The 26,908-nt window shown below is 48.2% G+C and overlaps 1 protein-coding gene across 3 annotated transcripts in view; it reads left to right on the top strand.

Annotated features, from left to right (window-relative positions):
• LOC130363031 (spermatogenesis-associated protein 7 homolog) overlaps positions 1-26,908 on the top strand; it is a 228,185-nt gene that overhangs the window by 78,882 nt on the left and 122,395 nt on the right. For all 3 annotated transcript variants that reach the window (XM_056568328.1, XM_056568329.1, XM_056568330.1), the window contains one exon: positions 20,884-20,931. In XM_056568328.1, the coding sequence (XP_056424303.1) occupies positions 20,884-20,931 (48 nt within the window). The remainder of the gene's footprint in view (positions 1-20,883; positions 20,932-26,908) is intronic.

Raw genomic sequence — 26,908 nt, 5'->3', positions numbered from 1 at the left:
AAAAAACGGGGGGAGCTCTTCTTTTCTTATCCGCGAACCTCTTCATGCGTGAAGAAGCCTGTAAGAGAGAATTTTGGGTCTCTCTCCATATAATGGAAAGGTCACGAGAAATTTCATCCACAGCGGGCAGACCAGAGGGCAAGGGGGTAGGGAGGGGGGGAAGAGGGTGACGGCCGTACACCACGAAAAATGGGGATTTGGAGGAAGATTCAGAGACCCTGAAGTTATACGAGAATTCGGCCCATGGAAGGAGATCTGCCCAATCATCCTGGCGGGAGGAAACAAAATGTCGCAAATAATCACCCAAGATCTGGTTAATTCTTTCTACTTGTCCATTGGATTGAGGATGATATGCAGAGGAAAAATTTAATTTAATCTTGAGTTGTTTACAGAGAGCCCTCCAGAATTTAGACACGAATTGGACACCTCTATCCGAGACAATCTGCGTAGGCAACCCGTGAAGACGAAAAATGTGTACAAAAAATTGTTTAGCCAACTGAGGCGCAGAAGGAAGACCAGGAAGAGGGATGAAATGTGCCATTTTGGAGAATCGATCAACGACCACCCAAATAACAGTGTTGCCACGGGAAGGGGGTAAATCAGTAATAAAATCCATACCAATCAGAGACCAAGGCTGTTCGGGGACAGGCAGAGGATGAAGAAAACCAGCGGGCTTCTGGCGAGGAGTCTTATCCCGGGCACAGATAGTGCAGGCTCGCACAAAGTCCCCAACATCCGTCTCCAGAGTCGGCCACCAATAGAAGCGGGAGATGAGTTGCACAGATTTCTTGATGCCCGCATGACCTGCGAGATGGGAGGAGTGACCCCATTTGAGGATTCCGAGGCGTTGGCGTGGAGAAACAAAGGTCTTTCCTGGAGGAGTCTGCCTGATGGAGGCAGGAGAAGTGGAGATCAGGCAGTCAGGTGGAATGATGTGTTGCGGAGGGAGATCAACTTCTGAGGCATCCGAGGAACGAGAGAGAGCATCGGCCCTAATGTTCTTATCGGCAGGACGAAAGTGAATCTCAAAATTAAATCGGGCAAAGAACAGAGACCACCGGGCCTGGCGAGGATTCAGCCGTTGGGCAGACTGGAGGTAGGAGAGGTTCTTGTGGTCGGTGTAGATAATAACAGGAAATCTTGATCCCTCCAGCAGATGCCTCCATTCCTCAAGTGCTAATTTAATGGCTAAAAGCTCTCGATCCCCGATGGAGTAGTTCCTCTCCGCTGGAGAGAAGGTCCTAGAGAAAAAACCACAAGTGACAGCATGCCCGGAAGAATTTTTTTGTTGAAGAACAGCTCCAGCTCCCACTGAGGAGGCATCAACCTCCAATAGGAAGGGTTTGGAAGGGTCAGGTCTGGAGAGCACGGGAGCCGAAGAAAAGGCAGACTTGAGTCGTTTAAAGGCGTCTTCTGCTTGAGGAGGCCAGGACTTGGGATCAGCATTTTTTTTGGTTAAAGCCACGATAGGAGCCACAATGGTAGAAAAATGTGGAATAAATTGCCTGTAATAATTGGCGAACCCCAAAAAGCGTTGGATAGCACGGAGTCCGGAGGGGCGTGGCCAATCTAAGACGGCAGAGAGTTTGTCTGGATCCATCTGTAGTCCCTGGCCAGAGACCAAATATCCTAGAAAAGGAAGAGATTGGCATTCAAACAGACATTTCTCAATTTTGGCATAGAGTTGGTTGTCACGAAGTCTCTGAAGAACCATACGGACATGCTGGCGGTGTTCTTCTAGATTGGCAGAAAAAATTAGGATATCGTCCAGATATACAACAACACAGGAGTATAACAGATCACGAAAAATTTCATTGACAAAGTCTTGGAAGACGGCAGGGGCATTGCACAGTCCAAAGGGCATGACCAGATACTCAAAGTGTCCATCTCTGGTGTTAAATGCCGTTTTCCACTCGTCCCCCTCTCTGATGCGGATGAGGTTATAGGCGCCTCTTAAGTCCAATTTAGTGAAGATGTGGGCACCTTGGAGGCGATCAAAGAGTTCAGAGATGAGGGGTAAGGGGTAGCGGTTCTTAACCGTGATTTTATTAAGACCGCGGTAGTCAATGCAAGGACGTAGGGAGCCATCTTTTTTGGACACAAAGAAAAATCCGGCTCCGGCAGGAGAGGAGGATTTACGGATAAAGCCCTTTTTTAGATTCTCCTGGACGTATTCGGACATGGCAAGAGTCTCTGGGGCAGAGAGAGGATAAATTCTGCCCCGGGGTGGAGTAGTGCCCGGGAGGAGGTCGATAGGGCAATCATAAGGCCTGTGAGGAGGTAGAGTCTCAGCTTGTTTTTTGCAGAAAACATCCGCGAAGTCCATATAGGCCTTAGGGAGACCGGTTACTGGAGGAACCACAGAGTTACGGCAAGGGTTACTGGGAACCGGTTTTAGACAGTTCTTGGAACAAGAGGACCCCCAACTCTTGATCTCCCCAGTGGACCAATCCAGGGTTGGGGAATGAAGTTGAAGCCAGGGAAGTCCAAGGAGAATTTCTGAGGTGCAATTGGGGAGGACCAAAAGTTCAATCCTCTCATGATGAGCTCCGATGCTCATAAGAAGGGGCTCCGTGCGGAAACGTATGGTACAGTCCAATCTTTCATTATTTACACAATTGATGTAGAGGGGTCTGGCAAGACTGGTCACCGGGATGTTGAACCTGTAGACGAGAGAGGCCAAAATAAAATTTCCTGCAGATCCAGAGTCCAAGAAGGCCACCGTAGAGAAGGAGAAGGCAGAGGCAGACATCCGCACAGGCACAGTAAGACGTGGAGAAGCAGAGAAGACATCAAGGACTGTCTCACCTTTGTGCGGAGTCAGCGTACGTCTTTCCAGGCGGGGAGGACGGATAGGACAATCCCTCAGGAAGTGTTCGGTACTAGCACAGTACAGGCAGAGGTTCTCCATACGGCGTCGTGTCCTCTCTTGAGGTGTCAGGCGAGACCGGTCGACCTGCATAGCCTCCACGGCGGGAGGCACAGGAACAGATTGCAGGGGACCAGAGGAGAGAGGAGCCGAGGAGACGAAACGCCTCGTGCGAACAGAGTCCATATCTTGGCGGAGTTCCTGACGCCTTTCAGAAAAACGCATGTCAATGCGAGTGGCTAGGTGAATAAGTTCATGTAGATTAGCAGGAATTTCTCGTGCGGCCAGAACATCTTTAATGTTGCTGGATAGGCCTTTTTTGAAGGTCGCGCAGAGGGCCTCATTATTCCAGGACAATTCTGAAGCAAGTGTACGGAACTGTACGGCATACTCGCCAACGGAAGAATTACCCTGGACCAGGTTCAACAGGGCAGTCTCAGCAGAAGAGGCTCGGGCAGGTTCCTCAAAGACACTTCGGATTTCCGAGAAGAAGGAGTGTACAGAGGCAGTGACAGGGCTTTTCCGGACAGAAGACTGACTACGAAAGCCACCTTAGACCTTTCAGTGGGAAACAGGTCCGACATCATCTCCAGATGCAGGGAACATTGGGAAAGAAAGCCACGGCAAAACTTAGAGTCCCCATCAAATTTATCCGGCAAGGATAAGCGTATCCCAGGAGCGGCCACTCGCTGCGGAGGAGGTGCAGGAGCTGGCGGAGGAGATGACTGCTGAAGCTGTGGTAGTAACTGTTGTAGCATAACGGTCAGTTGAGACAGCTGTTGGCCTTGTTGCGCTATCTGTTGTGACTGCTGGGCGACCACCGTGGTGAGGTCAGCGACAACTGGCAGAGGAACTTCAGCGGGATCCATGGCCGGATCTACTGTCACGATGCCGGCTGGCAGGTAGTGGACCCTCTGTGCCAGAGAGGGATTGGCGTGGACCGTGCTAGTGGACCGGTTCTAAGCCACTACTGGTTTTCACCAGAGCCCGCCGCAAAGCGGGATGGTCTTGCTGCGGCGGTAGTGACCAGGTCGTATCCACTAGCAACGGCTCACCTCTCTGGCTGCTGAAGATAGGCGCGGTACAAGGGAGTAGGCAGAAGCAAGGTCGGACGTAGCAGAAGGTCGGGGCAGGCAGCAAGGATCGTAGTCAGGGGCAACGGCAGAAGGTCTGGAAACACAGGCAAGGAACACACAAGGAACGCTTTCACTGGCACTAAGGCAACAAGATCCGGCAAGGGAGTGCAAGGGAAGTGAGGTAATATAGGGAAGTGCACAGGTGATTACCCTAATTGGAACCACTGCGCCAATCAGCGGCGCAGTGGCCCTTTAAATCGCAGAGACCCGGCGCGCGCGCGCCCTAGGGAGCGGGGCCGCGCGCGCCGGGACAGAACAGACGGGGAGCGAGTCAGGTAGGGGAGCCGGGGTGCGCATCGCGAGCGGGCGCTACCCGCATCGCGAATCGCATCCCGGCTGGCAGCGGGATCGCAGCGCCCCGGGTCAGAGGACGTGACCGGAGCGCTGCAGCGGAGGGAGTGAAGCGAGCGCTCCGGGGAGGAGCGGGGACCCGGAGCGCTCGGCGTAACAGTTAGTTTGTTTACATTTGCCGCCCCGCCCGCGTGCTTTCTGTTGTGGCAGCGCGGATAGGCAGAGCCAGACCGCGCCTCCCAGGTCGCGTCATGGGAGGCGCGGCGTCTCGCGCTGTATAAAGGCAGAGCGGGCGGACGTGACGTCAGACGCCAACTCACCGCACTAGGTGAGAGATGCCGAAATAGGCGTCCTTGTCACGATGCCGGCTGGCAGGTAGTGGATCCTCTGTGCCAGAGAGGGATTGGCGTGGACCGTGCTAGAGGATCGGTTCTAAGTCACTACTGGTTTTCACCAGAGCCCGCCGCAAAGCGGGATGGTCTTGCTGCGGCGGTAGTGACCAGGTCGTATCCCCTAGCAACGGCTCAACCTCTCTGGCTGCTGAAGATAGGCGCGGTACAAGGGAGTAGACAGAAGCAAGGTCGGACGTAGCAGAAGGTCGGGGCAGGCAGCAAGGATCGTAGTCAGGGGCAACGGCAGAAGGTCTGGAATCACAGGCAAGGAACACACAAGGAACGCTTTCACTGGCACTAGGGCAACAAGATCCGGCGAGGGAGTGAAGGGGAAGTGAGGTGATATAGGGAAGTGCACAGGTGTAAACACTAATTGGAACCACTGCACCAATCAGCGGTGCAGTGGCCCTTTAAATCGCAAAGACCCGGCGCGCGCGCGCCCTAGGGAGCGGGGCCGCGCGCGCCGGGACAGAACTGACGGGGAGCGAGTAAGGTACGGGAGCCGGGGTGCGCATCGCGAGCGGGCGCTACCCGCATCGCGAATCGCATCCCGGCCGGAGGTAGTAACGCAGCGCCCCGGGTCCGTGGAACCGACCGGGGCGCTGCAGTGAGGGAAGTGTAGCGAGCGCTCCGGGGAGGAGCGGGGACCCGGAGCGCTCGGCGTAACAGTACCCCCCCCCTTGGGTCTCCCCCTCTTCTTGGGGCCTGAGAACCTGAGGATCAGACTTTTGTCCAGGATATTGTCCTCAGGTTCCCAGGACCTCTCTTCTGGACCACAACCCTCCCAATCCACTAAAAAAAAAGTTCTTCCCCTGACCTTTTTAGAGGCCAAAATCTCTTTGACAGAGAAGATGTCCGAGGAGCCGGAAACAGGAGTGGGAGGAACAGATTTAGGAGAAAAACGGTTGAGGATGAGAGGTTTAAGAAGAGAGACGTGAAAGGCATTAGGGATACGAAGAGAAGGAGGAAGAAGAAGTTTGTAAGAGACAGGATTAATTTGACACAAAACTTTAAAAGGACCAAGATAGCGTGGTCCCAACTTATAGCTCGGGACACGGAAACGGACATATTTAGCGGAGAGCCATACCTTGTCTCCAGGGGAAAAAATGGGAGGAGCTCTTCTTTTCTTATCTGCGAATCTCTTCATGCGAGAAGAAGCCTGTAAGAGAGAATTTTGGGTCTCTTTCCATATGGTGGAAAGATCACGAGAAATTTCATCCACAGCGGGCAGACCAGAGGGCAAGGGGGTAGGGAGGGGGGGAAGAGGGTGACGGCCGTACACCACGAAAAACGGAGATTTGGAGGAAGATTCAGAGATTCTGAAATTATACGAGAATTCGGCCCAAGGTAGAAGATCTGCCCAGTCATCCTGGCGGGAGGAAACAAAATGTCGTAAATAGTCACCCAAGATCTGGTTAATTCTCTCTACTTGTCCATTGGATTGAGGATGGTATGCAGAAGAAAAATTTAATTTAATCTTGAGTTGTTTACAGAGAGCCCTCCAGAATTTAGACACAAATTGGACGCCTCTATCCGAGACGATCTGTGTAGGCAACCCGTGAAGACGAAAAATGTGTACAAAAAATTGTTTAGCCAACTGAGGCGCTGAAGGAAGACCAGGAAGAGGGATGAAATGTGCCATTTTGGAGAATCGATCAACGACCACCCAAATAACAGTGTTGCCATGGGATGGGGGTAAGTCAGTAATAAAATCCATACCAATCAGAGACCAAGGTTGTTCGGGGACAGGTAGAGGATGAAGAAAACCAGCGGGCTTCTGGCGAGGAGTCTTATCCCGGGCACAGATAGTGCAGGCTCGCACAAAGTCCACCACATCAGTCTCTAGAGTCGGCCACCAATAGAAGCGAGAGATGAGTTGCACAGATTTCTTGATGCCCGCATGACCTGCGAGATGGGAGGAGTGACCCCATTTGAGGATCCCAAGGCGTTGGCGTGGAGAAACAAAGGTCTTTCCTGGAGGAGTTTGCCTGATGGAGGCTGGAGAAGTGGAAATCAGGCAGTCAGGAGGAATGATGTGTTGAGGAGAGAGTTCAATTTCAGAGGCATCTGAGGAACGAGAGAGAGCATCGGCCCTAATGTTTTTATCAGCAGGCCGAAAGTGAATTTCAAAATTAAATCGGGCAAAGAACAGAGACCACCTGGCCTGACGAGGATTCAGCCGTTGGGCAGACTGGAGGTAGGAGAGGTTCTTGTGATCGGTGTAAATAATAACTGGAAATCTTGATCCCTCCAGCAGATGCCTCCATTCCTCAAGTGCTAATTTAATGGCTAGAAGCTCTCGATCCCCGATGGAGTAGTTCCTCTCCGCCGGAGAGAAGGTCCTGGAAAAAAAACCACAAGTAACAGCATGCCCGGAAGAGTTTTTTTGTAGAAGGACAGCTCCAGCTCCCACTGAGGAGGCATCAACCTCCAATAGGAAGGGTTTAGATGGGTCAGGTCTGGAGAGCACGGGAGCCGAAGAAAAGGCAGACTTGAGTCGTTTAAAGGCGTCTTCCGCTTGAGGAGGCCAAGACTTGGGATCGGCATTTTTTTTTGTTAAAGCCACAATAGGAGCCACAATGGTAGAAAAATGTGGAATAAATTGCCTGTAATAATTGGCGAACCCCAAAAAACGTTGGATGGCACGGAGTCCGGAGGGGCGTGGCCAATCTAAGACGGCAGAGAGTTTATCTGGGTCCAGTTTTAAGCAGTCCTTGGAACAAGAGGGCCCCCAACTCTTGATCTCCCCAGTGGACCAATCCAGGATTGGGGAATGGAGTTGAAGCCAGGGAAGTCCAAGAAGGATTTCAGAAGTGCAATTGGGGAGGACCAACAGTTCAATCCTCTCGTGATGAGATCCGATGCACATTAGAAGGGGCTCCGTGCGGAAACGTATAGTACAGTCCAATCTTTCATTGTTTACACAATTGATGTAGAGGGGTCTGGCGAGACTGGTCACCGGGATGTTGAACCTGTTGACGAGAGAGGCTAAGATGAAATTTCCTGCAGATCCAGAGTCCAGGAAGGCCACAGCAGAGAAGGAGAAGGCAGAGGCAGACATCCGCACAGGCACAGTAAGACGTGGAGAAGCAGAGTAGACATCAAGGACTGTCTCACCTTTGTGCGGAGTCAGCGGACGTCTTTCCAGGCGGGGAGGACGGATAGGACAATCCTTCAGGAAGTGTTCGGTACTAGCACAGTACAGGCAGAGATTCTCCATGCGGCGTCGTGTCCTCTCTTGGGGTGTCAGGCGAGACCGGTCGACCTGCATAGCCTCCACGGCGGGAGGCACAGGAACAGATTGCAGGGGACCAGAGGAGAGAGGAGCCGGGGAGAAGAAACGCCTCGTGCGAACAGAGTCCATATCCTGGCGGAGCTCCTGACGCCGTTCGGAAAAACGCATGTCAATGCGAGTGGCAAGATGGATGAGTTCATGTAGGTTAGCAGGGATTTCTCGTGCGGCCAGAACATCTTTAATGTTGCTGGATAGGCCTTTTTTAAAGGTCGCGCAGAGTGCCTCATTATTCCAGGATAATTCTGAAGCAAGGGTACGGAACTGTACGGCATACTCGCCAACGGAAGAATTACCCTGGACCAGGTTCAACAGGGCAGTCTCAGCAGAAGAGGCTCGGGCAGGTTCCTCAAAGACACTTCGAATTTCCGAGAAGAAGGAGTGTACAGAGGCAGTGACGGGGTCATTGCGGTCCCAGAGCGGTGTGGCCCAAGCCAGGGCTTTTCCAGACAGCAGGCTGACTACGAAAGCCACCTTAGACCTTTCAGTGGGGAACTGGTCCGACATCATCTCCAAGTGTAATGAACATTGGGAAAGAAAGCCACGGCAAAACTTAGAGTCCCCATCAAATTTATCCGGCAAGGATAGTCGTATTCCAGAAGCGGCCACTCGCTGCGGAGGAGGTACAGGAGCTGGCGGAGGAGATGATTGCTGGAGCTGTGGTAGTAACTGTTGTAGCATAACAGTCAGTTGAGACAGCTGTTGGCCTTGTTGCGCAATCTGTTGTGACTGCTGGGCGACCACCGTGGTGAGGTCAGCGACAACTGGCAGAGGAACTTCAGCGGGATCCATGGCCGGATCTACTGTCACGATGCCGGCTGGCAGGTAGTGGATCCTCTGTGCCAGAGAGGGATTGGCGTGGACCGTGCTAGAGGATCGGTTCTAAGTCACTACTGGTTTTCACCAGAGCCCGCCGCAAAGCGGGATGGTCTTGCTGCGGCGGTAGTGACCAGGTCGTATCCCCTAGCAACGGCTCAACCTCTCTGGCTGCTGAAGATAGGCGCGGTACAAGGGAGTAGACAGAAGCAAGGTCGGACGTAGCAGAAGGTCGGGGCAGGCAGCAAGGATCGTAGTCAGGGGCAACGGCAGAAGGTCTGGAATCACAGGCAAGGAACACACAAGGAACGCTTTCACTGGCACTAGGGCAACAAGATCCGGCGAGGGAGTGAAGGGGAAGTGAGGTGATATAGGGAAGTGCACAGGTGTAAACACTAATTGGAACCACTGCACCAATCAGCGGTGCAGTGGCCCTTTAAATCGCAAAGACCCGGCGCGCGCGCGCCCTAGGGAGCGGGGCCGCGCGCGCCGGGACAGAACTGACGGGGAGCGAGTAAGGTACGGGAGCCGGGGTGCGCATCGCGAGCGGGCGCTACCCGCATCGCGAATCGCATCCCGGCCGGAGGTAGTAACGCAGCGCCCCGGGTCCGTGGAACCGACCGGGGCGCTGCAGTGAGGGAAGTGTAGCGAGCGCTCCGGGGAGGAGCGGGGACCCGGAGCGCTCGGCGTAACAGTCCTGCTGATCAGCAGGACAGCGTCGTATGCTGCTGTGACACTGTTTGTGTACAGCTCTAGTGCCTTTTCTTCACAGGATCAATTAGTAAATGTGGATTATCTTTCTTACAGGGAGAAGACCGAAACAGAGACCATTAATAGGGCTAGACTTCTCCCTTTGTCCCCCTATTTTTCTTTGCAGGAACCTGTCATGCTGTTTCACCTTGCAGGAGTGAACTAGGGAAAGCATATAAATATTTTCTTGCAGAGTCTCTGGTCTAATTGAATCGATTGTCACAGTATACATGACCAAGCCACAACTGCTGGCATAAATATTGATGTTTAGAATCAGAGAGACCTTTATATATTCTTAACCAATGGTCAACTGTGTTAGATAATTTCTTGATGCCCTGAGGTGGCATAAATATTGATGTTTAGAATTATTGTGACCTTTATATATTCTTAACCAATGGTCAATTGTGTTAGATAATTTCTTGATGCCCTGAGGACGCCAGTGAATACAAACTGGCAGAAACGCGTTGGCATTTCGCATCATAGTCCTACTTGTTGTGGTTCTTGCTATATACATACCCCAAGTGGGTGGCAGCCCTGGGCTGGCTGGGCCCTGCAGAACCCAGAGCTGCCTAGTTCGATTTCTATTGACCATAGAATTTAATATATTATTTTATTAGTTAGAATTAAACGTTATGTTTTAATATATACATTAATCCTATTTGCTCATCCCGGACTTGAGGTCCATCTTTTTGATATAATTTTTGAGGCTGGATGTTAAATACATCGGGATCTGCGTGAGCCCCTTATAATTCTTCACGTTTTGATTATTATGTTTTATTTGTGTTTATAAATAGCTGCCACTCTTCCTACTTGTCCAGAGAACATTCCCCCCATCTCTTGCACAGATTTTGGACTCCTGCTGGCCTGGAAGTCCAAAATCTGGAAATGCTGAGGGGGGGGGTTGCAGCTTTAGCCATTCATAGCTCATCTCACACTGAACTGCTCTGGGCTTTGTGTAGAAGGGCAAGGGAGGAAGTTCTCCCCTATATGGCTTCAGATGATGTCACAGCCTGCTGGGGAACGCCCCTTCCCAGTCTGCAGTGAACCGGATAACAAGAGCGGAGCTAACAACCGGGACATGCATGCTACAAGTGATACAATGTGTCATTAACCCAGATCTACAAACTAAGTGGGTGAGCGGTACATTAACCACACCATATCTGATTATTATTACTCTGTGATAGATCGCTCCGGGTTTTATCTCATCAAGAACTTTTTATCTAATTATCTTTACACCAATCCATATGTACACTGCTAAAAAAATAAATAAAGGGAACACTTAAACAACACAATGTAACTCCAAGTCAATGACACTTCTGTGAAATCACACTGTCCACTCAGGAAGCAACACTGATTGACAATCAATTTCACATGCTGTTGTGCAAATGGAACAGACAACAGGTGGAAATTATAGGCAATTAGCAAGACACCACCAATAAAGGAGTGGTTCTGCAGGTGGTGTCCACAGACCACTTCTCATTTCCTATGCTTCCTGGCTGATGTTTTGGTCACTTTTGAATGCTGGCGGTGCTTTCACTCTAGTGGTAGCATGAGACGGAGTCTACAACCCACACAAGTGGCTCAGGTAGTGCAGCTCATCCAGGATGGCACATCAATGCCTGTCTGTCAGCGTAGTGTCCAGAGCGCTACCATGGAGGCGCTACCAGGAGACAGGCCAGTACATCGGGAGACATGGAAGAGGCCGTAGGAGGGCAAAAACCCAGCAGCAGGACCGCTACCTCTGCCTTTGTGTAAGGAGGAGCACTGCCAGAGCCCTGCAGAATGACCTCCAGCAGGCCACAAATGTGCATATGTCCACTCAAACTGTCAGAAACAGACTCCATGAGGGTGGTATGAGGGCCCGACATCCACAGGTGGGGGTCGGGCTTACAGCCCAACACCGTGCAGGATGTTTGGCATTTGCCAGAGAACACCAAGATTGGCAAATTCAACACTGGTGCCCTGTGCTCTTCACAGATTAAAGCAGGTTCACACTGAGCACATGTGATAGAGTCTGGAGACGTAGTGGAGAACGTTCTGCTGCCTGCAAAATCCTCCAGCATGACCAGTTTGGCGGTGGGTCATAAATGGTGTGGAGTGGCATTTCTTTGGGGGCCACACAGCCCTCCATGTGCTTGCCAGAGGTAGCCTGACTGCCATTAGGTACCAAGATGAGATCCTCAGACCCCTTGTGAGACCATATGCTGGTGCGGTTGGCCCTGGGTTCCTCCTAATACAAGACAATGCTAGACCTCATGTGGCTGGAGTGTGTCAGCAGTTCCTACAAGAGGAAGGCATTGATGCTATGGACTCGCCTGCCCAATCCAAAGACCTGAATCCGATTGAGCACATCTGGGACATCATGTCTCGCTCCATCCACCAACACCACGTTGCACCACAGCCTGTCCAAGAGTTGGTGGATGCTTTAGTCCAGGTCTGGGAGGACATCCCTCTGGAGACCATTCGCCACCTCATCAGGAGCATGTCCAGGCATTGTAGGGAGGTCATACGGACACGTGGAGGCCACACACACTACTGAGCCTCATTGTGACTTGTTTTAAGGACATTACATAAAGTTGGATCAGCCTGTAGTGGGGTTTTCCACTGTGATTTTGAGTGTGACTCCATATCCAGACCTCCAAAGGTTGATAAATTTGATTTCCATTGATCATTTTTGTGTGATTTTGTTGTCAGCACATTCAACTATATAAAGACAAAAGTATTTCATACGATTAGTTCATTCATTCAGATCTAGAATGTGTTATCTTAGTGGTCCCTTTATTTTTTTGAGCAGTGTATTTTTCAGCATTTTTTATTACCACAGTAGTCATTATACCACATCATTTTGCATTCCCTTTCAGTCAGTGGAAGAGAGAGGTGGTGTCTGGTAACTATAAAAGAAAGTATACTAAGCGATTGTCTGAGCTAATGTGTCTGTACACAAGAATGTGAAGGATACACATGAGTGTAAGTATCAAGTGAGAGGGACCTTAAATTCAGGGAGTTTAATTGAAATATTTGATAGTTTTTTTTACCGTTAATTTTTCCAATCCCCAAATTTAGTATGACCGCAAGCTTAAGGCAAAGACCTCCAAGGTAATATTTTCTGAAATATTAACTGTACCACGAGCCACACCAGAGAGGCAGCGGGAAATAGGCTGGAGATAGGGAGGTAAACAATTGTCTCAGAAGCTGGTGTAGGAAGGAGGGGTTTGGGTTCATAGAGAACTAGCCAATTTTCGCTGTCGGATACCGGCTCTACCGTAGGGACGGGCTGCACCTCAATGGGGAGGGTGCAGCTGTGCTTGGGGAGAAGATGGCTAGAAGGGTGGAGGAGTGTTTAAACTAAGGACTGGGGGGGGAGGGAACCTACAACATAAAGGGGTAATGTAGTGTAGATAGAGAGGGGGGACTTATTAAGGTACCTGGGGGTGGAGCGGAGGGAGGGGTTAGAAAAGTTAATAGGGATAGGCTTCATAGGAGAAAAAACAACATACACCTTTGAATTGCATGTTGACTAATGTCAGAAGTCTGACCAATAAAACTGATGAACTGGAGTGGTTGATGTCTGAGGAGGATTATGACATAGTGGGTATAACAGAGACTTGGTTAATTGGCGACTCCTCTTCTCAGTGACAATACCTCCTGCTACACTGAAGGTCCATTCTGACAGGACACTTGAAGCGGAACAGGCCAGAAGTTCGAGCGCAAATTGGGATAGCTCAGGCCACAAGTCATGCCGGCACACCCAGTAGTCAAGGGGTTCATCGCTCCTCAGAGTGTCGATATCTGCGGTTAAGGCCAGGTAGTCTGCTACCTGTCGGTCAAGTCGTTCTCTGATGGTGGACCCCGAAGGGCTGTGGCAATGCGTAGGACTTAAAAAGCTCTGCATGTCCTCCATCAACAGCATGTCTGTACAGCATCCTGTCCTTGCCGGCGTGTTCGTGGGAGGAGGAGGAGGATTACTTTTACCTCTTCCCCTTTCACCTCTTCCCCTGTTAGATCCCTGCTGTGCTGTGACATGACCCTTATACGCTGTGTACAGCATACTTCTTAATTTATTTTGGATCTGCTGAATCCTTTCCACCTTGCTGTAATGCGGTAACATGTCAGGCACTTTATGTTTATACCGGGGGTCTAATAGCGTGGACACCCAGTACAGGTCGTTCTCCTTCATCCTTTTTATAAGAGGGTCCCTCAACAGGCACGACAGCATGAAAGACCCCATTTGCACAAGGACGGATGCCGAGCTACTCATGTCCCGTTCCTCGTCCTCAGTGATGTCAGGGAAGGTATAATCTTCTTCCCCCCCAGCCACGTACAACACCACGGGAACCAGATAGGTGACAAGGAGCACCCTGGGATGCCTGCTGTGGTTGGTCTTCCTCCTCCTCTTCAAATCCACATTCCTCCTCTGACTCCTCTTCCTCACAATCCTCTTCCAGCGTTGCCGCAGGTCCAGCAAGCAATGCTGATAAGGCTGCTTCTGGTGGTGATGGTGACCACAACTCTTCCTATTCACGCTTATCTACTACCTGATCCAGCACTCTTCACAGGGCATGTTCCAGGAAGAAAACAAACGTTATGATGTCGCTGATGGTGCCTTTGGTGCGACTGACCAGGTTTGTCACCTCCTCAAAAGGACACATGAGCCTACAGGCATTGCGCATGAGCCTCCAGTAACATGGCAAAAAAATTCCCAGCTCTGCAGATGATGTCCTAGCACCCCGGTCATACAAATATTCATTGACGGCTTTTTCTTGTTGGAGCAGGCGGTCGACCATTAGGAGTGTTGAATTCCAACGTGTCGGGCTGTCGCAAATCAAATGCCTCACTGGCATGTTGTTTCACCACTGGATATCTGACAAGTGCGCCATGGCCCTGTAGGAATGCCTGAAATGGCCACACACCTTCCTGGACTGCTTCAGGACATCCTATAAGCCTGGGTACTTGAGCACAAAGCGTTGTACAATCAAATTACACACATGTGCCATGCACGGCACGTGTCAACTTGCTCAACCTCAATGCCGCCAACAAATTTGTTCTGTTGTCACAAACCACCTTGCCGATCTCCAGTTGGTGTGGAGTCAGCCACTGGTTCACCTGTGCGTTCAGGGGCGACAGGAGCGCTGGTGCGGTGTGACTCTCCACTTTGAGGCAAGTCAACCCCAAGATGGCGTGACACTGCCGTATCCGGGATGTGGAATCGCACCTGGGGAGCTGGGGGGGTGCCGGTGATGTGGAGCAAGACGCAGCAGTGGAAGAGGACTCGGCCGAGGATGTTATGGAAGAGGATGGAGTAGGAGAAGTAGAGGAGGTGGCAGCAGGCCTGCCTGCAAGTCGTGGCGGTGTCACCAACTCCTCTGCAGAGCCACGCATTCCATGCTTGGCAGTCGTCCCCAGGTTTACCCAATGCGCAGTGTAGGTGATATACCTGCCCTGACCATGCTTTGCAGACCAGGTATCACTGATCAGATGGACCCTTGCCCCTACACTGTGTGCCAGACATGCCATAATTTCCTTTTGTACAATGGAGTAAAGGTTGGGGGATTGCCTTTTGTGCAAAAAAATGTTGTCCGGGTACCTTCCACTGCGGTGTCCCAATGGCTACAAATTTTTTAAAGGCCTCAGACTCCACCAGCTTGTATGGTAAAAGCTGGTGGGCTAGCAGTTCCGACAAGCCAGCTGTCAGACGCCAGGCTAGGGGGTGACTTTGAGACATTGGCTTCTTGCGCTCAAACATCTACTTGACAGACACCTGACTGTGGGCAGATGAGCAGGAACTGCTCAAAGCGAGAGACGGACAGGCGGATGGTTGAGAGGGGGCAAGGAGGGCAGCAGTGGTTGACCTGGCTGAAGATGCTGGACCAGGAGGAGGATGGCGGCTTTGACTTTGTGTGCTGCTTGTACTGACGTGTTGATCCCATAGGCGTTTGTGATGTGACATCATGTGCCTTCGCAAAGCAGTTGTGCCTAGGTGGGTGTTGGACTTCCCACGACTCAGTTTCTTCTGGCACAGGTTGCAAATGGCCTTGCTGTTGTCAGAGGCAGACACACAAAAAAAATGCCACACTGCTGAGCTCTGCGATGACGGCATTCTGGTGGTGGCAACAGCATGCGTTGATTGGCGTCCCGTCTGGCTGATCCCGGGTGCCGATGCATGCTGTCTGACTGTGCCACTAGCTCCTTTCGACAACCTCCCCCTGCTTCCAACTCGTCTCCTCCTCCTCTCTGTCTCCTCATCTGAACTTTCCCCCTCTTCTTCTCTTCTAGCGGGCACCCACGTGGCATCCACGGACACATCGTCATCATCAACACCTTCACCGCCATCTGACACCTCAAGAAAGGAAGCAGCAGCGGGTACAACATCATCATCACACCGTACGTCTATGTGTGTAATGCTGCCTGACTGAGACATATCCCTGTTAACTACATCCTCTGGCAATAATGGTTGTGCATCACTCATGTCTTCAAACTGATGTGTAAATAACTCCTCTGACGAATCAAGTAAAGCTGCTGTGGTGCTAGTGTTGGTGGTGGTGGCAGGCGGGCAAGTGGTAGCATGAGAGGTGCCCAAAGCTAAGCTAGAGGAGGAGAAGGACGGTGCGTCAATGTTCCGAGCGGAAGCTTTAGTAGTAGATTGGTCTTGAAGTAGTCTTGTAGTAGTCTTGTGATAGCCAGTCAACTAAGTCCTCAGAACTTTGTGGGTTCATGGTACGTGGCCTCTGAACACTGGTCATTCTAGGGCCAAAGGGAATCCCAGAACCACGATGGCCCCTGCGGGGTGGCCTTCCTCTGCATGTCATTTTATGGGTTACATTTGCACAACTGTCACACCTAATGTGATTTGCACTAGGGTGACACAATTTGCCCTGCAGGCAAAATAACTGGCAACTGTGACGTGAACTGACAGTGAGGACTGGTTTTATTTAACAGCCAAAAAAGGTATTTTTTTATTTTATTTTGCACAACTGTCACACCTAATGTGATTTGCACTAGGGTGACACAATTTGCCCTGCAGGCAAAAAAACTGGCAACTGTGACATGAACTGACAGTGACGACTGATTTTATTTAACAGCCAAAAAAGGTATTTTTTATTTATTTGCACAACTGTTTCACCTAATGTGATTTGCACTAGGGTGACACAATTTGCCCTGCAGGCAAAAAAACTGGCAACTGTGACGTGAACTGACAGTGAGGACTGGTTTTATTTAACAGCCAAAAAAGGTATTTTTTTATTTTATTTTGCACAACTATCACACCTAATGTGATTTGCACTAGGGTGACACAATTTGCCCCGCAGGCAAAAAAAACTGGCAACTGTGACGTGAACTGACAGTGACGACTGATTTTATTTAACAGCCAAAAAAGTTTTTTTTTTTTAAATTTGCACAACTGTCACACCTAATGTGATTTGCACTAGTGTGACAATGAGCAAAAAAGCTTGCCAGCGGAGTTCCCCTTTTAAGCAGTGGTCCCCAACCAGGGTGCCTCCAGCTGTTGCAAAACACACGGACTGATATATTTTGGCCCTTTGAATACTGTAGTAGTTAGTTGCTTTAAAGAAAAAAAGCTTGCCAGCGGAGTTCCCCTTTTATGCAGTGGTCCCCAACCAGGGTGCCTCCAGCTGTTGCAAAACACACGGACTGATATCTTTCAGCCCTTTGAATACTGTAGTAGTTAGTTGCTTGAAGGAACTTAAGTTCTATACTGGAGTACCCCTTTTAACCAGCGGTATCCTCCCAACCAGGGTGCCTCCAGCTGTTGCAAGACACATGGACTGATATCTTTCAGCCCTTTGAATACTGTAGTAGTTAGTTGCTTGAAGGAACTTAAGTTTGATTCTGGAGTACCCCTTTTAACCAGCGTTTCCCTCCCAACCTGGACTGATATCTTTCAGCCCTAAAAAGGGCTTTTTTGGGTGATGTCCTTAACGCAGATGTTACACTAGTGCTTTAGAAGTAAACTGGACCCTGAATACACCACCTAGCAGCATCTTAGCTATTGCTTCCCCTATACAGCAGGAGCAGCTTCTCTGACCCTCCACTTCCTAAGCCTGCAGCATGCTGAATGAGGCTAAAATGGCGTCCGTGCAAGAGGTAGGAGGGTCTGGAAGGGAGGGACTGCTGCTGATTGGCTGTAATGTGTCTGCTGACTCTGACTCACAGGGTCAAAGTTTACTGCAATGTTAAAGTATAGGGGGCGGATTGAACTTCACATATGTTCGCCCGGCGATGCGAACGCGAACATGCTAAATTCGCCGGGAACTGTTCGCCGGCGAACAATTCAAAACATCTCTAATGTACATTGTGTTGGATAATTCAGGATTAGATTGTACTATAGAATTGCTACTTTGAAATTTGTAATACTTAATTTCCCCTGTGGTGGCGCTACAATGAAACTGAGCATGAGCTGTAGATTTCAGCTGATTGCTGGGGGTCTCAGCAGGGGGTCACCTTGGGAGCAGCTTATTGTGGAAGCTCTATAGTGGGCAGTAAGAGGATACGGAAGTTGTTGGTATTATTATGGAGTTGTTGAAATGTTTGATGTCTTGTGGTGTGACCCTAAGTAACATATTGATAGAGTCCTGGAATGGCCATTGGGGAAACCAAACTACAGAGTCTATATTGTAAGACAGGAGACTTCTGAGGCTCGAGCAGATTCTGTACTATTGATCCTCCACATATTGATCATCATTTCCCACCTGGCTTTATTAAGTGCTTGGTTTTAAGACAGAATGACTAATATGGTGTTGAGAGAACACAGTCTTGTCCGATATTCATTGTGTGTATCTGCTCCAGACCTGTCATGTGGTTTGCAATATGGAGATAACATAGACAACAGGAGCAAATAAGAAGATGAATGACCTGATATAAAATATAGACATATTGACCAATGACCTGATATCATGGATGGACGTATTGTCCAATGACCTGATATCATGGATGGACATATTGTCCAATGACCTGATATCATGGATGGACATATTGACCAATGACCTGATATCATGGATGGACATATTGTCCAATGACCTGATATCATGGATGGACATATTGACCAATGACCTGATATCATGGATGGACATATTGACCAATGACCTGATATCATGGATGGACATATTGAACTATGTCTACTTGTTATTTTGTGCTTATTTCTGGTAACGTATTAAATACATTGTTAGATGATAGAGATCCTATTATAATTTAGTGGACTGAATTCTAACTTTGACCATTTCCACTAGTTCTTTCGTCTATTCATAAATCTTTCACACGCCGTTGGCCCTGTGGTCGCCGGTAATCAGACCCGGAGCGAACACGCTCTGGGGACTAATTACAAACGGGGTGCAAGATCACGGGGGTCCCCAGCGGCGGTACTCCTCCTTTGGATAGGGGATAAGATGTCTAAGCAATGGAGAACCCCTTTAAAGGGGTACTCCGCAGCAAGACATCATATCATTTGGATAGGGGATAAGATGTTTTATCGCTGGGGACCTCTGCATTCTCCGTGCAGCACCTGCTGTTCTGAACAAATGCTGGATTCCAGCGGCAGTGGTCGTGATGTCACACCACACCCCCCTCATAACGTCCATGCATGTCTATGGTAGGGGGCGTGACGGCCATCACACCCCCCTCCTATAGACATGCATGGAGGGGGCATGGCATGATGTCACGACCACTGCCCCAGGAACCCAGCATTCGTTCCTAATCAGCAGGACCTCAGCAATCAGAAATCTTATACCTTATCAAGAGATAAGATGTTTAGCGGCAGAGTACCCCTTTAAGACTGTAGTGTGTTGTTAGTTGCTTGAGAAAAGAGCTTGTCTCTGGACCTAGCATTACCTGCATCTGATCCTGTTTATCTGGCTTTGTGACTTCGGCTCTGTATTCAGTTATTCTCTCTGTTACTTGATTCTGTACTTAGGCTGCCCTCTTTTCTTCTGACTCAGCTTGCTGACAATCCTGTCTGTTAGTCTGTCTCCTGGGTATATTGCATGTTTACTTTTTTCCCTGACCTGACTGTGTTGCTGTAGTTTGTTAGTTTGTGACGACCCTCCACTTATTCATGGTAGGGTTTGTCTTTAAGTCGTGGAGTAGCCGTTTAGGGCTACTATGCAATAGGCAGGGACAAGAGTTCAGGATTGAACTAGAGAGCACTGCTAACATCTTATGCCCTATCCTTTGGATAGGGGATAAGATGTTTACAGAGGAGTACCCCTTTAATTCAGAACTTGACCGAGAGGCTGCATGACCAGAAGCAGTTGAGGGATTGCTATTTTATAGTAGGGTTTGTCTTCAAGTTGTGAAGTAGCTGTTTAGAGCTACTACACAATAGGCAGGGACAGGGGTTCTAGGTGGAACTAGAGAGCACTGCATCCCTGCCCAAATGCGATTTTGTGATTCTTTCCATTGAACAGATAGGTGGTTTCCATTTGTTCTACAGACATGGATCCAATTGACCTTCCATATGAGCTACTCATCGGAATTCCTCTGTAGGGCATGTTTACATACCATATTGTTCTATGGTTAGAATATTTACAATGGACTTTCTTACCCATGGATTTGACCGTGACTTTGAACATGTGTTAGAGGCCACGTCCAGGCTACTCCACATGGTCTCCACATTGAATCCATGTCGAAACTACTTTCGTAAGTGGCATGTTACTTTCTGGGGCAGAAAAAAATCCTTGCTGTATGAGCTATGGCGCAGATTACCATTGGATAAAAGGGACATGGTTTTACGCAGTTTTCTCATGGATTCTACAGTGGAATCTTCATATATGTTTTCTAGCATTTTACTTAAAGGGGTACTCCACTGCTCAGCGTTTGGAACAAACTGTCCCGAACACTGGAGCTGGCGCCGGGAGCTCGTGACATCATAGCCCTGCCCCCACATGACATCATACCCGCCCCCTCAATGCAAGTCTATGGGAGGGGGCGTGACGGCCGTCACGCCCCCTCCCATAGACTTGCATTGAGGGGGCGGGGAGTGACATCATGAGGGGGCAGGGCTATGAAGTCACGAGCTCCCGGCGCCGGCTCCAGCGTTCGGAACAGTTTGTTCATAACGCTGGGCAGCGGAGTACCCCTTTAAATACGCACTGTGTCGTTTGAACAAACTTTGCACAGATCAGTAGTACAAGTCAATATAAGAAACTTTGTAATATATCTTTTTAGACAAAAATGTTTCTCCTGTTTTCAAGCTTCTCCTCATATTAAGTATATATTGTACGTATCATTGTTATAACTTCCGATCCGTCATCATTAGTATGATTTATGACTACACGTTATATAGAATGACTGTATGATAATGTGTATTTCTCTATTTATTGGTTTCAGCTGCTGTGGACTCATCTGCACCAAGAAGTCTATCCAGAAGCATTAAGTGTGAGTGACTATTCATTCTACTGCTCATATATGATCCATACATCAAGTCTCCTCATTAGGTTTAGTTGTAATCATTTACAGGAGTATAGCGATAGGGGGCATAGTGCTATAGAGGATGCAGAGATCCAAACCATGTGAGACCCAGTGCCTGAGGGGGCTACAAGGCTTCCGGCCGCATAAGAAGACATCAGTATTGTAAATGACACAAGGTACCTGGGGGCCCAGGAGCTTCAGGGTATAACACATAACAATGCAGCTTTACGAGTCATTATGTCAAGAACAATAATTTTAGGCTATCTACTGCTTGTATTTCTATTGATTGATAAAGCTAGATGACTGTATTACTATTATAAAATGCTTATTTCAGTGACATCTAGAGCAATAGATAACTATAAATACATATATATATATATATATATATATATATATATATATATATATAGTGAGTCCACCCCTCACATTATATATACAGTATCTACCACAAGTGAGTCCACCCCTCACATTATATACAGTATCTCCCATAAGTGAGTCCACCCCTCACATTATATACAGTATATCCCAAAAGTGACTCCACCCCTCACATTATATATACAGTATATCCCATAAGTGACTCCACCCCTCACATTATATATACAGTATCTCCCATAAGTGAGTCCACCCCTCACATTATATACAGTATCTCCCATAAGTGAGTCCACCCCTCACATTATATATACAGTATCTCCCATAAGTGAGTCCACCCCTCACATTATATATACAGTATATCCCATAAGTGAGTCCACCCCTCACATTATATATACAGTATATCCCATAAGTGAGTCCACCCCTCACATTATATATACAGTATATCCCATAAGTGAGTCCACCCCTCACATTATATATACAGTATATCCCATAAGTGACTCCACCCCTCACATTATATACAGTATCTCCCATAAGTGACTCCACCCCTCACATTATATATACAGTATATCCCATAAGTGAGTCCACCCCTCACATTATATACAGTATCTCCCATAAGTGAGTCCACCCCTCACATTATATATACAGTATATCCCATAAGTGAGTCCACCCCTCACATTATATACTGTATCTCCCATAAGTGAGTCCACCCCTCACATTATATACAGTATATCCCATAAGTGAGTCCACCCCTCACATTATATACAGTATATCCCATAAGTGACTCCACCCCTCACATTATATATACAGTATCTCCCATAAGTGAGTCCACCCCTCACATTATATATACAGTATCTCACATAAGTGAGTCCACCCCTCACATTATATATACAGTATATCCCATAAGTGAGTCCACCCCTCACATTATATATACAGTATCTCCCATAAGTGAGTCCACCCCTCACATTACATACAGTATCTCCCATAAGTGAGTCCACCCCTCACATTATATATACAGTATATCCCATAAGTGAGTCCACCCCTCACATTATATACAGTATCTCCCATAAGTGAGTCCACCCCTCACATTATATACAGTATATCCCATAAGTGAGTCCACCCCTCACATTATATACAGTATCTCCCATAAGTGAGTCCACCCCTGACATTATATACAGTATCTCCCATAAGTGAGTCCACCCCTCACATTATATACAGTATATCCAATAAGTGACTCCACCCCTCACATTATATACAGTATCTCCCATAAGTGAGTCCACCCCTCACATTATATATACAGTATCTCCCATAAGTGACTCCACCCCTCACATTATATACAGTATCTCCCATAAGTGAGTCCACCCCTCACATTATATATACAGTATATCCCATAAGTGAGTCCACCCCTCACATTATATACAGTATCTCCCATAAGTAAGTCCACCCCTCACATTATATATACAGTATCTCCCATAAGTGAGTCCACCCTTCACATTATATACAGTATCTTCCATAAGTGAGTCCACCCCTCACATTATATATACAGTATCTCCCATAAGTGAGTCCACCCCTCACATTATATAAACAGTATCTCCCATAAGTGAGTCCACCCCTCACATTATATATACAGTATATCCCATAAGTGACTCCACCCCTCACATTATATATACAGTATCTCCCATAAGTGAGTCCACCCCTCACATTATATATACAGTATCTCCCATAAGTGAGTCCACCCCTCACATTATATATATACAGTATCTCCCATAAGTGAGTCCACCCCTCACATTATATACAGTATCTCCCATAAGTGAGTCCACCCCTCACATTATATATACAGTATCTCCCATAAGTGAGTCCACCCCTCACATTATATATACAGTATATCCCATAAGTGAGTCCATCCCTCACATTATATACAGTATATCCCATAAGTGAGTCCACCCCTCACATTATATATACAGTATCTCCCATAAGTGAATCCACCCCTCACATTATATACAGTATCTCCCATAAGTGAATCCACCCCTCACATTATATACAGTATTTCCCATAAGTGAGTCCACCCCTCACATTATATACAGTTTCCTGTACGTCCTTAAGGCGGCACAAATGGGGTTAAGTTTATTTGCTAAACCCGGAAGAAGAGCTTACAACTAGCAATAGAATTAGAGACAAGTTAATCAAATTCAAGACACCTGTTTAGCATGCATAAAGGTACCAAGGAAACTCCAAACACATGTATTATTTTTTCTCTCACGGAGGAAGACATGAAGAGACAAGTGAGTCTCATACCTAGGGCTTCTGGGTCCCTGAGATCTCTGTTAGGTCGGCCGTATACTGGGTGCTATTCCGGTCCCTCAGCCGTTCCTTCCGCCACACGGACCGAAGATGCGGCGGTAAAATCATGTGCTGTGACGGCGGCGGCATCCCCATTCAAAATTGCCGGGTCCTGTTCCAGCCTGACACCTGTTCTTGCCCCTCTTCCGGCCTGCGCCCCTGTGTCCGCAATAGAGCGAGGGACTCCAAGATGGCGCCGGCTTCAGACGCTGGGGTGAGTGCGCATGCGCCGGACCTCATTTCCGGTACGGACCGGAAGTTCGGCAGTCACGCCGGCCGGGTGTGTTTGGGCTGCGCTCAGCCTAGGCAGCTGATCCCGGTCGGGTTTATGTCCTGGGACATATCCTCTACTGTCAAGGCGGTTTGCTGGTCTTACACCGCTACTTCTTTATTTTTTGCAGATGCCTAAAGCCAGAGGGAAGTCTCGCCACAATATCCGTGTGCAGTGTCAGCAACCACTCCCGGAAGTCTGGGAAAATGATACTTGTAATGCCTGTCAAGTCCCTTCTAATCTGCAATCCAGTGAATTCCTAGAATGGTTTAAAGGGGAAATGTCCAGCACATTTAAAGAGTTAAAAGAGTCTCTTGTTCCTAAAAAGAAAAAACGTGAAAAAAACCGCACCTCTCCAGTTTCTTCAGATACTTCTTCTATATCTGGCTCTGATTCCTCTGATTCTGAGGTTATATTTGAGGATATGGATAATGACCTTTATCTCCTGCCCTAAAGAGAAATATCCAAAACTCTTAGTAGCAGATAAAGACACGGTTGAGTCCGAAAAAGATGTGGGGCATAAACCTAAAAAAGACCAACTTTATTATTTTCCTCAAGTATCTGGGAAAGTGATTCCATCTCACCCAATACTGTCCGATTGGTTCAAAAAGGATTGGTCTAAGCCAGAGAAAAAAACTGACACAGGAGCAAGATTTAAATCCACATACCGGTAGGATCCTAAAGCGTCCGCCGAGTGGGAGGAGCCACCTAAGATGGATTTAGCTGCTGCTAGAATGGCAAAGAAATCTCTATTCCCTTCTGAAGAGTCTACTAAGCTTTCTGATCCACTTGATAGAAAAGCAGACAGCTTAGCTAAGAAGAATTACTTAGCGGCAGCCTCCACTTCTAAAATTGCAGCCTCTTCCGTTCCAGTAGCTAGAGCGCTTAGAATTTGGCTCAGTCAGCTATCCCAAGATATTGATGATGGCGTCCCTAGAGACCGTCTTCTCAAGGGTGTAGAAATGATGAAGCTGGAGGCGGAGTTTTTATGTGATGCTCCGATTGATGTTATGAAGTTTTCCTCTAGATCCTTGGCTCTCTCTAATGCCACCAGAAGGGCTTTATGGATAAAGCAGTGGAAGGGAGATATAGCCTCAAAATTCAGCTTTGTAAGCCTTCCCTTCCAGTCCTCCTCTCTTTTTGGGCCGAATCTTAAGGAAATTCTAAAATCCTATAATGAGGAGAAAGATATTGCCTTTCAAGTTGAGAAGAAGAAATCTTCCAGAGCATTTTATGGCAGGATCATCTAGAGGAAATTATTCCTTTCGTCAAGGCCGGAGATTTGATTCCAAGAAAAAGTCAGAATCAGCCACTGCTAGTAAAAAAAAACCTTTGCCAAGAATAAAGATTCCTGACGCCAGCAGTTTCATTCCAGTAGGGGGCAGGTTAAGGTTTTTTTCACAGATATGGCAAAAGACCTCATCAGAACTGTGGGGCTCAGATATCATCAAAAGAGGTTACTCTCTGGAGTTAAAATCCTTCCCGCCAGAAAGATTTATTCTCAGCAAATCCACACCTGTGGTAAAAGACCTTGTGGAGCAGTTCATCCAGAAACATGCACTAGAAGAAGTTCCACACCAAGAGAGATTCAAGGGACTGTACTCTCCGATTTTTGTAGTTCCCAAGTCCTCGGAGGACTGGAGACTGGTGGTGGACTTATCCTTTCTGAACAGTTTTTTCCTCAAACGCAAATTCAGGATGGAATCTATTCGCTCAGCAGTGATGAATCTAGAAGTAGGAGACTACTTAGCTACCACAGACCTTCAAGACGCTTATCTCCACGTCCCAATCCTTCAGTCTCACAGAAAGTATTTACGAGTGGCCATTCTAGTTCATCACAAGATTCTGCATTACCAATTCACATGTCTACCTTTCAGCATCACATCGGCTCCCCGAGTATTTCCCAACATTGTAGTAGTTCTCACTGCAGCCCTTCGCCTCCAAGGAATCTCAGTCACACCATACTTGGACGATTGGCTAATAAGGGCCCCAAGTCAAGACTTGTTGTTTCTTCATTTGAACACTACTCTTCTGTTTCTCAAAACCCACGGGTTTTTAGTAAACATCAAGAAATCCTGCCTAACCCCCTCCACTGTAATATCTTGCCTAGGGTTCTCCATAGACACACTCCAGATGAAGCTCTTCCTATCTCACCAGAGAGCGGTCAATCTCCAGTTGGGGGTCAGAAATCTTCTTGCATCAGACTCATGTTCAGTGAGGGAAGCAATGAAGATATTAGGGATGCTAACCTCCTCCCTAGAAGCTGTGCCTTGGGCTCGAGCCCATCTCAGAATGCTACAAGATCACATTCTCAGCAGGTGGAACCGGTCCTTACATTCTCTGGATCACCTCATCAGAATTCCCGTTTCCTTGAAGGATCTGAGGTGGTGGCTGCATCCAAATCGATTCTCTCAGGGCAGATCTCTTTGGAATCAGATTCCGGTGATCCTCACGACGGATGCCTCAGGTTTAGCTTGGGATGCCCTTGTCGGGGACCGGTGGGTCCAGAAGCCTTGGTCCCAAATAGAACTGAAGATGTCGTCCAACCTGAAGAAATTGACTGCTGTCCAGAAAGCCCTCTTCCACTTCAAACCCTGGATTTTTCAGAAAGCTGTCCAGATTCAATCAGACAACCTCCCCTCTGTGTTCTATCTGAACAAGCAGGGGGGGACAATATGTCATTCTATGCAAAAAGAATGTGCTCGGATAATGACCTGGGCAGAATCAAACCTTCTTTCAATCTCAGCAGTCCACATCAGAGGTTCAGAGAATACCAGGACAGATTGGTTGAGTCGGAACCATGTGATTCCAGGCAAGTGGGAACTGAATCCAACTATCTTCAAAATGTTGACCTTGAAGTGGGGACTTCCAACTTTGGATGCGATGGCCAATCATCTGAACAAGAAGCTCCTGAAATTTTGCTCTCTCTCGAGAATAGGAGGTCCAGTAGCAGTGGATGGTCTA

Source organism: Hyla sarda, chromosome 3, assembly GCF_029499605.1.
Source record: "Hyla sarda isolate aHylSar1 chromosome 3, aHylSar1.hap1, whole genome shotgun sequence".
In the NCBI taxonomy this organism is placed as follows: Eukaryota; Metazoa; Chordata; class Amphibia; order Anura; family Hylidae; genus Hyla; species Hyla sarda.
This window is presented reverse-complemented; position numbering and strand designations above follow the sequence as displayed.